Source organism: Taudactylus pleione, unplaced genomic scaffold, assembly GCF_031769625.1.
Source record: "Taudactylus pleione unplaced genomic scaffold, aTauple2 ptg001408l, whole genome shotgun sequence".
Taxonomy (NCBI): Eukaryota; Metazoa; Chordata; class Amphibia; order Anura; family Myobatrachidae; genus Taudactylus; species Taudactylus pleione.
Window position 1 is genome coordinate 914,439 of NW_028285808.1, and position 14,110 is coordinate 928,548.

The 14,110-nt window shown below is 43.9% G+C and overlaps 1 protein-coding gene across 3 annotated transcripts in view; it reads left to right on the plus strand.

Annotated features, from left to right (window-relative positions):
- Positions 1–14,110, plus strand: part of PPP2R2C (protein phosphatase 2 regulatory subunit Bgamma) — a 198,000-nt gene that overhangs the window by 59,061 nt on the left and 124,829 nt on the right. For 2 of the 3 annotated variants that reach the window (XM_088463594.1, XM_088463596.1), the window contains one exon: positions 6,067–6,096. The exons of the other annotated variant lie outside the window; for it this stretch is intronic. In XM_088463594.1, coding sequence (XP_088319720.1) covers positions 6,067–6,096 — 30 coding nt within the window. The remainder of the gene's footprint in view (positions 1–6,066; positions 6,097–14,110) is intronic. 3 annotated transcript variants of the gene reach the window in all.

The following is a 14,110-nucleotide window of genomic DNA, read 5'->3' on the forward strand; positions in this document are numbered from 1 at the left end:
CGACCGGGTCTGAATGACCCCCAGAATCCCTAGGGAAATAATTAGTGCCACCTGTGGATCTTTAAAAACGTGCCTGTCAGAAATGAGTGGACCCGTTCTCCAGCAAGGAGATACAGAAAACATGCACTGTTAGCGTGGCCAAGGACTGGATTTGGAAAACAGTGCTGTAAGCACCAAAGCAAGTTTTTATTTATAACATCAGTGAAATATTTCTGGGACAATCCTCTGAAGACAGAGCCTTAGTGTATGAACGTCACAGTCACGGATTATGCATGAAGAATCATTATAAATTGTAAGGGACGGACATTATTACATTATTAAATGTGAATTGTTAATTTCAGTAACTTAAAAGATTGATATACACACGGGGCTGAATATGAGTCAGAAGCATCTGCTGTCACCTTTCTGTCCATTCCATAGGCAAACACAGGGGGGGGGGGTTTCTGTCTGCCTGGAAACTCCCCTCCCCAGCACATACCATGGGCCTGATTCAGAGCCGGACGCTATTTGCGCTCGCTCGTTCAGAAAAAGGGGCCGGATATTTTAATAGAGCGCTCGCTCTTTGCGGTCTGTTGACGCCTCTATATCTGAGCGAGCGAACAAAATATGCGCTCGCTATTTTGTAAAGACGCCCCCAGGCAGTTCGCATCGTACATCATCTCCGCTATTTACTAGATTAATCGAGTACATCGAAAGGCGTCTGAACTGCTCGCAGTGCTTGTGGTTGGATTTTCCTACCGCAATCATGCGAACAGTTCAGGCTAAGAGACAACCAAGTGACGTGGTCGATGACGCTGCTTTGTTAATTATGCACACCCTTAAAACGCCCGTTTTGACTGTTTGGCACGCCTGCGTTCGGATCTCCGCTCCCCGTTTTCAAGCACCTTCCCCTGTTACCACCCACAAACGCCTCATCCTGTCACTCAAATTAGCAGGCATTCGCTATTTTGCGAACACACGATTTCCGACCGCACTGACTGGTTGGCGCATGCGCATTACGACCCATACGCATGCGCAGATGTGCGAACATCGCTTGGAGCGAACGAGCGGCCGCTTACGAGCGGCTCTGAATCAGGCCCCATGACCACAGTAGAAATAGTAATATAATAAAATGTTACTAGTGCCACATGTTCTTCTCAGTACCACAAATGAAATAATTAGCACCACCTGTGGATCTTTTAACATGTATCAGCCAGTAATAAATAACCTGTGCACCAACTAGGAGATCTGGAAAACATGCACTGTTAGGGATGCACTGCTATAGAGTCCAATATGTACATATAGGTCCAGGGAAGTGCTAGGTTTTTCTGCTGCTCCTCCAGGCTCCCAGACTTGCTCCAGTGCTCTGGAATGGTGCCCACATCTAAAATAAAAACTTTCAGCTCAGGCAGGATGGCCATACTGACGCATCTAATGGCTTATTATGATCGCTGGTCCTGTATATGCTGGAATTATGACACACAATACACATTGTATGACGCATATTAAAGCTGGATAAGCACTAATGCTGCCCCCTTCATGAACTGGCCACAGTCGCTCTAAAATCAAGCATTTGGAAACCCCCCTCTAGAAATCCTGCGTTTGCTACTGCATTCTAGGGAACCTGCACACTTCCTCATAGGGCTGGCCATCGACCATTGATGTTTTAAAAACATTGATGGTGGCTGGCTGATGTCAAGTAGTTTTGATATCAATAGCAGAGAACCAATGGTTCTCTGCCATCGATGGATGACTGGGAGCCGATAATTTTTTTCCTCTTTACAGGATGGAGCTTAGCCCCTCCTCCCGGTGGCCGGTAAGCCCCGTCCCCGTTTTAGATTGTCCCGCAGCCCGGCATCCCTTTAGCAGCGATGGTCATCTAAGGTTCACAACAGATGGTTTGTGTGCCATCGATGGTATCCACCGACGGTCCCATCGATGGGCATCCCACCAATGGCCATCCCTACTACTTCATGGTAATGCGTGTATGCACCCATGTACTGTTCATTCTAGCACCCAGCACCTTTCACAACCCGTGCAGTTCCTCTTTCCTGGCTGGGGTGTCGCTCTCTGCTCTGGTGCTTCTAGCACACTCTGGTCTGTATCTCAACAGTTTGTGGTATCAGCTGAGTGTGCTAGAGGCACCAGAGTAGACAGTGACACCCCAGGCAGGAAAGAGGAACTGCACGGATTGTGACAGGTGCAGGGTGAAAGAATGAACACTACCTTGTATTCCGAATATCTGTGTTTCTGCAGCCACAGCCGTCATCACTAGTATCAGGACTTGCACCCTCCCAATGTTGTGTACCAAGGATCCATCTGAATCAGAATTCCCATCTAAAGTCCACACCCCTGAATGAGCACGGAGGCTGCAGCACGACCATGACACCCCCACCAGACTAATCAGTTCTGTGCGACTGCATGGTCGCCGCCCACTTTCCACTTAAAGAAAGATTTTACAGATAACGTGGGCTGTCACTAATCGCATCACACCGTCCATCTTTTCATTCTCCGTCCATGCGCGTATGCGTTGGCTACTGTTGCTTTCTGCGACGCGTGCACAGTTTGCAGATATCCGCAGGATCCGTCCAAATTCGGACTTGCTCCCGACCCAGAACAAACCCCATTATATGAATATACATTTTTCTGGCTGCTAATTTAGGACCGGTTACCTGGCATCATCCCCCTAGCCTCACCACTTAGCATTAAGTACTGAGGGTGCATAGCTTGCCAACATAATGCGGCCATTTTTGCAATGAAGAGGATTTTAGCCTAAAATAGAAACTGCAGCAAGCTAAAAGCACTGGCAATTCCATCTGTTACATAATGCAAAGTGTTCATTTGAAAGGTTTATATTTTTCTCCTCCCATATAGTCAATTTCAGCTATGATCAATAAAGTATTATTTATTCATTGTTCATGATTCCTGTAAATATCTTTAAAAAGCACAGCAGTGTTATTGTTGTTGTGGAAGTGTTCCCACTCTGAGAATAGATTGTTTGGCAATTGCACCCCTCTTACTGAGCATACACTTAAAGGAGAACAGCAAATATATATATTATTCCCTTCTTCACCAGGATTTGCCATCTGCATTGTTGCAACATTGGGCCTAGCGCCTTATTTAGGGTTGTGCGCTAATCACAACTTTGTACGCAGCGGCAAAATTGTGCTAATGCGGCAGCAGGCGTCTTGTGTTACGCCTCCTGCTGGCTTCTGGAAACGCAGACACTGCCCTGGGCAGGGCCAAAAAACGAGGCTGACACACCCCTCTGTTCTGGGACGCTGGCCGTTGCTGTCCCACTGTGACCGCTGTGGCAGACATCAATCGGCACATGTGCAATACAGAGCCGGCGCATGCGCCGATCAGCCACCATTGGAGTTGTACGCAAACCATTGGGTACAATGCTGAATCAGGCCCATCGTCATAAAATTGCTGAGGTACTTCTGCTATAGTGAACGTCTATTTTCCTTAAATTGCAAATGTAATATAAGAATAATCAAGAAAATTGTTGACGTAACCGAGATTAATTAATAAGATACTGTATACTCTTCCTTGTTCCAGTAATAGGACATAGTGCCGGATTCAATCAGCCACGTAAAATCGATCAACTATCGTCGGTGAATTTATCGTACTTAGCGCCGTTTTTGCTGCAATATTTTCGCCTATTCCGGCAATGCGCACTCCCGTTTTATTGCCAAATCCTATTGCAAAACAGGCAAAAACACATTTTTCATGGCGAAACCGACGAACATTTCTCCACATTTTGGGAAATCAACTGTACCCAAAAAAAAGCCTAACTGACAGGAAATCAATATAGAAGTGTATTAATGGCCGTCATAAAAGTATTTTGGACTCTTAAATTGTGTCAGTTGGTGGTTATCTGCGTATTTGCATAAGTGTTGAAAAATTATAAAAAGCAATATTGGTTTTAGAAAATACCTGCTGGATGTAAATATGGTTGCATTAAAATGGGTTCAAGTATCTTTTTGTGTCTATAAAGTGCACTATTAAAACATTTTAAAAACACACCTGCTGCAGCCACCTGCTATGTTTAAAACACCTGTCCCATCCATACAGCCCCCAAAGTACCAGGCCCACTATTTTAAACCCATTTTCCACTATTTTTATATTTTTTTGACCCAAAATTGAAATTTAATTTTTGACTAATTTAAGCTAATTTAAAAAAAACATTTTTTTAGGCTAATTTATCATTAGGGCGGGTGTTCAAAGGGTTCTGAAACAAATTCACACATTTTTTGCCAAAAATATGGATTTTGCATCCTTTCCACCTACTCTAAGAAAACTTATCTCCGGTTTCTGTCTATGCAATTATCACACATGCGATAACTGAATTGAGTGAATTCTAAATGATCACAAAAACGATTATTCCGGAAACGGGTCTTATCGCGTCTAATTGAATCTGGCCCTTAGTGGTATTAAAATGGCTGCCCCTAGAACTCCCACCCTGAGATATATGTTCCACGCAAACAAGTGACGTGTCCCATTTCAGAAGTTGAAATCTTGCCATTTAGTGGCTGTTCTGTCAATGGGCTTCACTCCCTGAGATACAAGTTGCATGAGGGTGTAATATCAGCATTAGAACTACATAAATGAGTTTATTCCATAGCATACCTCAAAACTGTCCCGCATCCAGCGGGACAGTCCCGTTTTTCTGGGACTGTCCCGGTGTCCCACCCGCGGGCCGCAGTGTCCCGCGGTTGGGGGGGAGCACAAGGAGGAGTATGTGCAGGAGGAGAGCCAGTATACAGAGAGCCTCGGGGCTGCCCAGCATTTTCGGAGAGTGCTGGGCACGCTCCCATAGTGACGTAAACAGGTCAAGCCTACGGTGCGCAAACTGTCCCTCTGCGGGGGACCTAAAAGTTGGGAGGTATGCATTTTAGGGTGCTAACAACATTATTGGGATATACGCCTACTCTTGCATACTACAAACAAATTGCATGGAGGATATTTCCGAAAGGCAGCAAACAGCAACTATTCATGCCCATTTTATTATCGCCTCTGCTTGTTCTCAGGGTTATTGCCTGTGGTGGTTTCGTAGGCACACATACATTTTGGCTGCTTTATGGGTTTGTAGCGCAGAATTTCGAAATAATAGTAGACTTCAAAGCCTAATACTTAAAAGTACTGATTGGTGTGCCATACTCAGGAACTTTCATTGGCTCTAAAAAGTATTCACCGCCATTTATTGCGTTTTATATTGTTACATAGTGGAATAAAATTTATTTATATCAGCAATGCTGACATCTGATCAACACACAATATTTAAAGGGCTGTTACATTTTTCTCAGCTAAAAAAACCCCTAATAATTGATTATGCAACTATTCAGCTTCCTAACTAAGAAATCCTGGTACAGTTCAGTTGTCAAGGAGACTTGTTACATTTTATATGCAGTTTTTACTGGCATTTGTTGGATAAGTTTTATTAACATTTTTCTAGTGCAGTCCTAAAACATAGAGAGTTACGGTAACATAGGTCTAGGAACCTAGAGCAACCAATCAATGATTAGCTCTAATTAGTTGAGAGGTTAAACTTTAGAAATAGCTGTGAATCAGCTTATTAGTATTCATCGCTGTAACACATGGAGGCCAATTTAATAATACTAATAACAGATGCAATGTACCGGAACTCATACCAACAGGTCAGGCACAATTTTACTAGTGCAATTTAATGGTTGACAGTAAATAGTGCTGTTAACTCTGCATTTAAGCCAGATTTGTCCAGCGTTACTATATAGTACTTTTCCTATATTTTTAAGCGACACTATAATTTGAGATTTAAAGGAGGGACAATATAGAGAAGCACGCATTCCGTACTGCAGTATTTATTTAGCCTTTCTCTAGCGATTGCATCTGTTGTAAGTTGTTGCATCTGCCTGTTTCGTTGTGTTTGTCCATGTTTGTGATCCCTACCCTGAAACGTACCACTCACAAATCTGTCGTCAGTGGAGAAAAACTGTTGGCCACGTCCGTGTGTTTCGTTTTGGTGTCTGATTCGGTTCTCTGCAGTTAAAAGACTTTTAAGTTTGTATTCTTTTTGTTTTGTTCTTTTTGTGCATGTTGCATTAGGCTGCCTCGACATCATAACAACAAGCAATGGTAGGTGCTCACATCTTATTTTATTTCCACGAGCTGACTGTTTATTTCAACTGCATAATTGATTGTTTTACTTAAGTTAGTTCATTGAAAACGAATGTCCTAAAGCCGCATTGTTAAAGTATTGAAATGTAACGCTGACTAATGTTGTTTGATTTTATAGCAATATACAGTAATACAAAGTATGTATACAGTAAATACTATTCCGCAAGCGACCCTCCAGCTGCTTTGAAACTACACATCCCAGCATTCCCTGGCACAGTTTGTTCTTTAGACCATGTTAAAGCTGTGGCAGACCATGCTGGGATGTGTAGTTCCACAGCAGCTGGATTGTTGCATGTTAAATACCCCTACTACACAGTCTTTACAGTATAGGCGTATATTCAATAATTGATGTACTTAACAAGGACATGCCTAAACGTATTGGGAACTAGTAATATTCACTTTCTCAAATATTCTCACATATTATTTTATATAAAGCCCATAATGATATTATTTTATGTTTAGTCATTTTAATACTGTGCCTTACTGATATCGTTAGATGTTACTGGGTTATTCTCTGTTATTCATTCCTATATCACCCTAAAAAGAACAAGCCACAAACTTGGTGTGATTCAGGTTTTTTTTTTGAATAGGGTGTGGTATAAAGGTGCATACACACACAACGATTTAGTTACTGAACGATTTTAGTAAATGATTTTTTTCCTTGAATTAATTAACTAAAATCGTTTACTAAAGTTGTTCATTTACTATGTTCATTTAAATGTAATGAACGATTTTTATGAACTACAAACGATTTTTGTATATTAACTTAATGAAAATCGTTGAGTTGACAAGTCTGCCTGAACTACAAACTACAAACGTGAACGCGCATGAACAATAATCGTTCATCGTTTCACTCAGAAAGTGAACGATTTTTTCAAACGATTATCGTTAAACGATATCGTTTAACGATAATCATTCAAAAAATCGTTGTGTGTGTATGCACCTTTAGAGATAGACAGTAATTAGTTAGACAATGACTAGATAGACACCAGATGTTAGACAGTCAATAGTTAGACAGGGAAAAAAGTTAGATACAAACAAAAGTTAGACACATTAAAGTTAGACATGTGAAAAGGTCGGCAGGGTCAAAAGTTCAACATGAAAATGGTAGACACAAAAATGGTTGACAATTATTATTTTTTGTTTTTTTAGCCCTAATCTTCACCCTAACCCTCCCCTTGGTGCCTAACTCTAACCGTCTGGGTAAGTGCCTAACCTTAACCCTCCAGTAAGTGCCTAACCCTAAACCTAACCCTAATCCTTAAAAAAAAAAAAAAAAAAGGTGTCTACCATTTATGTGTCGATCTTTTTCATGTCGAACTTCTGACCCTGTCGATCTTTTGTACCTGTCGAACTTATTACATGTCTAACTTTAGTGTGTCTGACTTTTGTCTGTGTCAAACTTTTATCCTTGTCTAACTATTAACTGTCTAACATCTGGTGTCTATTTAGACATTGTCTAACTAATTACTGTTAATTATTGATGAATAAGACGACTTGTTTTATGTGATATTGGTATCCAATCACACTACCACCGATTACAAGTGGTAGTGTGATTGGATACCAATATCACATAAAACAAGTCGTCTTATTTATCAATAATTCACCAATAAAATGGGTGGGATGCATGACGCATCGCAATTTGCATGCGATGCATCTTGCCACTCATCGCATGCATGCCGGCGTTAATTACACCGGTATGCATGATCAAAGACTCTCGGTAAGAGCTGCCCTTTGTGGGTGAGGGACTTCTGGGTCTATACCAAGAAGTCCCTCTGCCGTCCTTCCCTCCCAGGGGAGGAGTCTGAATAGAAACCCATAGGCTTAAGATGGTGTTGCCCACTGTATCCAAGTCCTGGAATGTATCGCATTCTGGGTCTTGGCGCATATGAGAAATGCATTTTCAGAGGTTTGACCGTATTTCTGGCTTTGGTGCATCCCACCCCATATGTCCTTCATGTGACTTGCTAAACATGTCCATATGTCAGGTGAGACTTCCTTAGCAGACACTTGGTGGTATGTGCAGGCTGGTGTCACAGTGAATGTACCATGATAGGTTATCTGAGCTGTCTCGTGCAGTATTGTCATTTGGACACAATCTGACATATAGTATTGTTGGGGTTAACTTGCCATGGATAAATGCACATCCACAACTGTTAAATGAACAAAGAGTATTTTACTCATCTGTGACCTGATGCTTTGCCATTCTCAGATTTTCTAGCAGAATGATTCCGGGAGTCTGAGCTTTCGTCCAGAATAACAATGTATGCCATTCTATTTCTTACAGAGTTACTGTGGAGAATTTATAATCATACTGTCACTCGGATACTGTTTAACCCTTGTTTCTTTTTTTATGATGTGCATTGAAATGTTGCTGATAATTAGACCATGTATTATTAATTTGTGAATAATCCTTAGCTAATCATTTCATTTACAGCTACTGTATCTGAACTTTAATCATGAATTGTTCTTTTAAAGTGTAATGTAATGGTTAAAAATGAAGTTTACACTTTTTTAAAGGATAACTACACTTAGGGGTCTATTTACTAAGCAGTGTTAAGAGACAGAGTGAAAAGTGATAAGAAAGGGATAAGGTGCCAGCCAATCAGCTCCCAACCTGTCATTTTTCAAACACAGCCTGTGAGATGACAGTTGGGAGCTGATTGGCTGGCACCTTATCACTTTCTTATCACTTTTCACTCTGTCTCCTAACACTGCTTAGTAAATAGACCTTTTAAACTCAGATTGCCTAACGATTAGGCTGGGGGGTTGGATCACGGCAGTCAGAATCCCGACACCAGTATCCCGACAGGGTTAGGATACCGACACCTGTCGATTGGTATCCTAACCCTCTCCCTAACCCTCTCTCCCCGCAGCCTAAAGCTAACCCCCCATCTGCCGCAGCCTAATCCTAACCCTCCCATAGTGACTAACCCTCCCCTAACCCAAATACTTTCCAGCGGAATTCTTACAGGTGTTAGGATTCCAGTGCCGACATTCTGAGCACCGGAATCCCTACTGTCGGTATTATGACCGCACCCCAGGCTGGGTACTTCTGCATGAAATTACCTGTTGAAACAAACTGCTACACTACATACATATCTGGAGACTTCAGTTTACAGGAGTAACTTCTATGGCTTTATACACTTTACACTGACTGGGAGTTCCGTTTTAAATTTTCACCTCAATCCCGCTGCTTCCTCATAAATAAAGTCCCTAACTAAGTAGGAATTGTGCTTGAAATTGTCTGAAACCTCAGACACACAGTTTAAATTGCAAGTTAAGTATCTTTTGAGCATGCATCTTATTGTCATTTTGCATAGGTAGCCCCCTACAAATCACTATCTCTTTTTCAATAACTCTGTTGGTGGGTAACCAAATATGGCTGCCAGTGCTCTCAGCACGGCACATGAGGGCAGAGGAGGGAGAAGGAGGGACAGGATGTCACAGTGCACAGAGCAGACGCAAAATACATATGAGGAAATGTATTAAATGCCAGTGTTCCCACCTTTTTTTGGAATGAAAACTTCTGGACTTTTTTTATCCAGCAGTTTGGAAGGTAAAAGATGCAGCCGATGCCTAATTACTTCAATATCTTAAAGCGTATGAAAAACTGCTGCCATTCTAGGTGGGCAGTACGAACGTCTCTCACAGACCACTCCTGATTGGCTATCCATGTATAAAGTAGGTGGGCTTGCTGGATAACTCATTTGCATCAGGAAGTTCTACAGTTTTGTTTTTTAACCCACTGGACTACGTTGGATCAAGACAAAAGGTAATATACCCCCTATATTACAGAAACTATGAAAGCAACATTAAATATTAGCATTTTAAAGGCACAAATAATATTTATAAAAATAAAGGGGGCACCAGATTTTCTTTATTAAAAGAATAAATGGAGCACAGTTTATAATAAATGGAGCACATCTTGTGTTTTCTAAAAGCCAAAAATGAAAATTACAACATTACAGCACAGATCGTCTTGCACTTCCTAATGTAAAAGTCTATTATATGGCTGCAGAATTAACATTCCTGGAAAAATGGATTGGAGATTGCCCTGAGCAGACCCATATACCTCACTCTACAATATTTACTAGGTAATAAATGACTAAAGGGCAAAGGCCCTCATTCAGAGCCGTACGCTCTGAGCAGAGCGCACGCTCTGAATGAGGGCCGGGCTCCATTTTCATGGAGCGTCCTCCTGGACGCTCGTATAGCTGTGGGTCACCACCCACAGGCTATACGAGCGTGCATTGTGATGGCCGCGATGGTCGAGACCATCGCGACCATCGAAATTGCGAGTCGGAGCCTGCGGTTGAGGTTTTCAACCGCAAGCTCCGGAGTGATTTTGGCTCTATCAGAGCCAAAATCACTCCCACTGACATCACTAGTGATGTCAGTGGGCCGGCTTCGGACGGGAGGCGTTCCCGTGGGAATGCCCCCGTCAGGGAGGCACGCCCCCGGCACGCCCACCAAAGGGGGCGTGCTGTCAATCAACATTGACAGCACGCCCCCTTTGATCGGACACAACGAGCGAAGGACCTTCCTTCGCTCGTCGCGTCTGGCGCATGCGCACGACGGAGCTCCCTCCGTCGTGCGCATGCTCAGTCCATAACATCGACCCACTTGCGAGCGGCCAGCCGCTCGCGAGTGGGTCTGAATCAGGCCCAAAGTCCCCTTATCAGGCAAGCAGTGCAGGTCTGTAACTGGGTGCACAAAACCATTGTTGGGGCTAATATTGAGTGGGATTCCCTCATTTATAAAAATGGTAAATTTAAGAAGTAAAGGATTTAGTATAGCGTTACCTCATTTGGTCACTTATACTTCAAAAAATGTTTGGACAACTAAAGCCGGGTACACACATAACGATATACTCCATGAGCGGTATATCATTAAGTTTTTTCCCTTCAGCCGGCTCAACGACATCATGCATACACACTGAACGATATCGTTCAGTGACGTCACCCGCCTTGTCCCTGAACATGCAGTTCCTGACAAGATCGTTAGGTTGGACCGCATGTTCGGGCGATGAAAGATATCGTTAACGATTTGCGGGAGCGTACATCATTAACAGTAACACTCATACACACTAGAGGATATGAACGCTATGGACGATATCGTTATCGTCCAAATCGTTCAGTTTATCGTCTAGTGCAGGGGTGGGGAACCTTTTTACTGTTGAGGGCCATTTTGATATATATAACATTATTAGCGGGCCCGGTGCAGGCCACGCCCCCTCAGTGCGACTCCACACGGGGCAGGGCCACAATCGCCAGTGATTACAGCAATGCCTGGAGAATCCTGAGGATGCTCCGAGGAGCTGTAAGGGCAGCGGTGTGACCGTCTGAAGCATCCTAAGGATGCTCCAGGCGGAACTGCTGTATAGATTCTGGCTGCAGGGTGCCATTATAGACACCCTGCTATCCAGATGAGGCTAGCATAAAAAAGCTCACAGGACCAGACCAAATGATTCCGGGGGCCTTATACAGCCCCCGGGCCTGAGGTTCCCCATCCCTGGTCTAGTGTGTATGAGCCTTAAGAATCAGAATTGTAAATGCCAAACAGTATAGATGCCTTCAGCTGTGACATACTCCAAGGTTTTTAGAAGTGGAGTTGTTGCCCATAGCAACCAATCAGATTCTACTTATCATTTATCTAGCACCTTTAGAAGATAATAGCTACATTCTGATTGGTTGCTATGGGCAACATCTCCACTTCTAAAAACCCCATAGAGTCCAATTTGTAGGCACTGCCTCTGCGTTCAATGCTGCTACGACCAAGGCAATTCTCCATAACATGGGCTCTTGCAAATTAATTGCAGCAGTGTGTGTATAAGTTTTTAACAGGTGATTTCAGGCAGAAGTCCTGTTTCAAGTTATTTCTGTAATCTGTAGTACCCAGAGTAATGATTTTAATTAGGCAAAATTATATTTCAGCAGAGCCACTCTTTCACTTGCACTAATAGGTTACAGAAGCTTTTGTTTTCTAACTGCAGGCTACATTGTGACATATTTTCAGACCTTTCTTAAAGTGGATATAAATTCAAAAATGCATGTTCTTTAAACTCCATGAGGTATATAGCTATTCATACATCTTAAATACAAGTGAGTGCAATAGGTGTGTTAATTTTCGCCGCAAAAATCTCACAGCTAAATGGAAATGAAATGCGGAAAAGAGGTACTGTATGGGGAGAGCCAGATAAAGGAGATAGGCCGGGATGTACTAAAGGAAAAAAGCGGTAAAAACCCCCAAAACGGTGTTCTTACCACATTTCCATATGTACTAAGCCCCGGTCTGCACTATGGGCTTCTTACCGCACCCCACTCCCGGCGCTTCGTCACCCCGCCGTCGCCCAGCGCTGGCCCCCACACACCTGCTCTCCAGGGTCGCCAGCCCACACTCCTCCTGGGTCCTCCTCCTCCTCCTCCTAATCTTCTTCCGGGTGCAGGAAGGAGGAGCCTGGGGCTTCCTGCACAGGTGACCAGCAGGAAGCTCCTGGGGCTCGAAGGGGGCGGGGTCCCACGGAGACCCAGTCACGCGGCGTCGGCTGCTTCGCAAAGGGCAGCTCTTATCGCAGTTAGTACATATGCGATTAGTAAGGTTGCGGTGACTGGCAGAATGGTCACCGCAACCTTAGTACATTCCGTCGGAAGAGAGAGAGAGAGAAGGGATATAAGGGAGACAGACATGGAAGAGGGTACAGAGAAAGTGGAAAAGAGCAAATATGGCAACGCTGGCCACAACAGCTAGTGACCAAATACAAATTAAATTACAAGGCCCAGAGCATAATCGTGAGTAAAGAGAAGTGCATGTAACGTACATCATAGAGCATTTACGTCTTTGATGAAATTAGGGACATTTTTAGGGACAAGTAATACTAGGGAAAAATCTTCCTGCAGACTGATTTTGTTAATTAAGGACAACTGACATCTCTGCATATTGGCTTATTGTTCTCTTTACAAGCTCTGTATTAAGCCGGGTATCCACTAGACAATGTCTAGTGTGTACCAACCTTGTCATCATCGGGACTTGGCGAGGTGCCAGATGCCGAAAAGGGCGTACACACCTGCCGATGTGTGTGGCCAGTGGCGCAACTAGGGTATTTGGAATCCAGGCAAATTGAAAAATGGAGCCCCTTTCCCCCTATGTGCGTGCGGCGAAAAAATGGGCATGGTTACTGAAAAATGGGGCGTCAACATGACACACACCCCTTTCTCGTCACTCTGGGAACAATCCTTTTCATTCCATATGCACCTTAATGCAGTTCCTCCTATGCAGTGCCCCCAGTAGTGGTCCCCCTTATGCAGGCCCCCAGTAGTGCCCCTTATACAGTGCCCCCAGTAGTGGTCCCCCTTATGCAAGACCTCAGTAGTGGTCCCCCTTATGCAGGCCCCCATTAGTGCCCGTTATACGGTGCCCCCAGTAGGGGTCCCCCTTATGCAGGCTACCAGTAGTGCCCTTTATACAGTACCCCCAGTAGTGATCCCCCTTATGCAGGCCCCCAGTAGTGACCACCACTATGCAGTGCCCCTTATACAGTGCCCCCTGTAGTGGTCCTCCCTATTCAGTGGCCCCAGTAGTGGTCCCCTCTTTGCAGTGCCCCAGGAGTGGTCCCCCTTATGCAAGCCCCCAGTAGTGCCCCTTATACAGTGCCCCCAGTAGTGGTCCTCCCTATGCAGTGCTCCTTATATAGTGCCCCCAGTAGTAGCCCCCTATGTAGTGCCCTTTATACAGTATAGTGCCCCCAGTAGTAGTCCCCCCCTTTGCAGTGCCCCCAGTAGTATTCCGCCGATGCAGTGCCCCCAGTAGAGGTCCCCCTATACACACTGAATGATGTGCTCGCTATATCGCTCAGATCTGCCGGATCGGACGACACATTGTCTAGTGTAAGTGTAAGTAGTTGTACAGTGGGATACAGAAGAACATATTTTTAGCTGAGCAAATGTGAATATATTACCGCACAGGAGAAGCT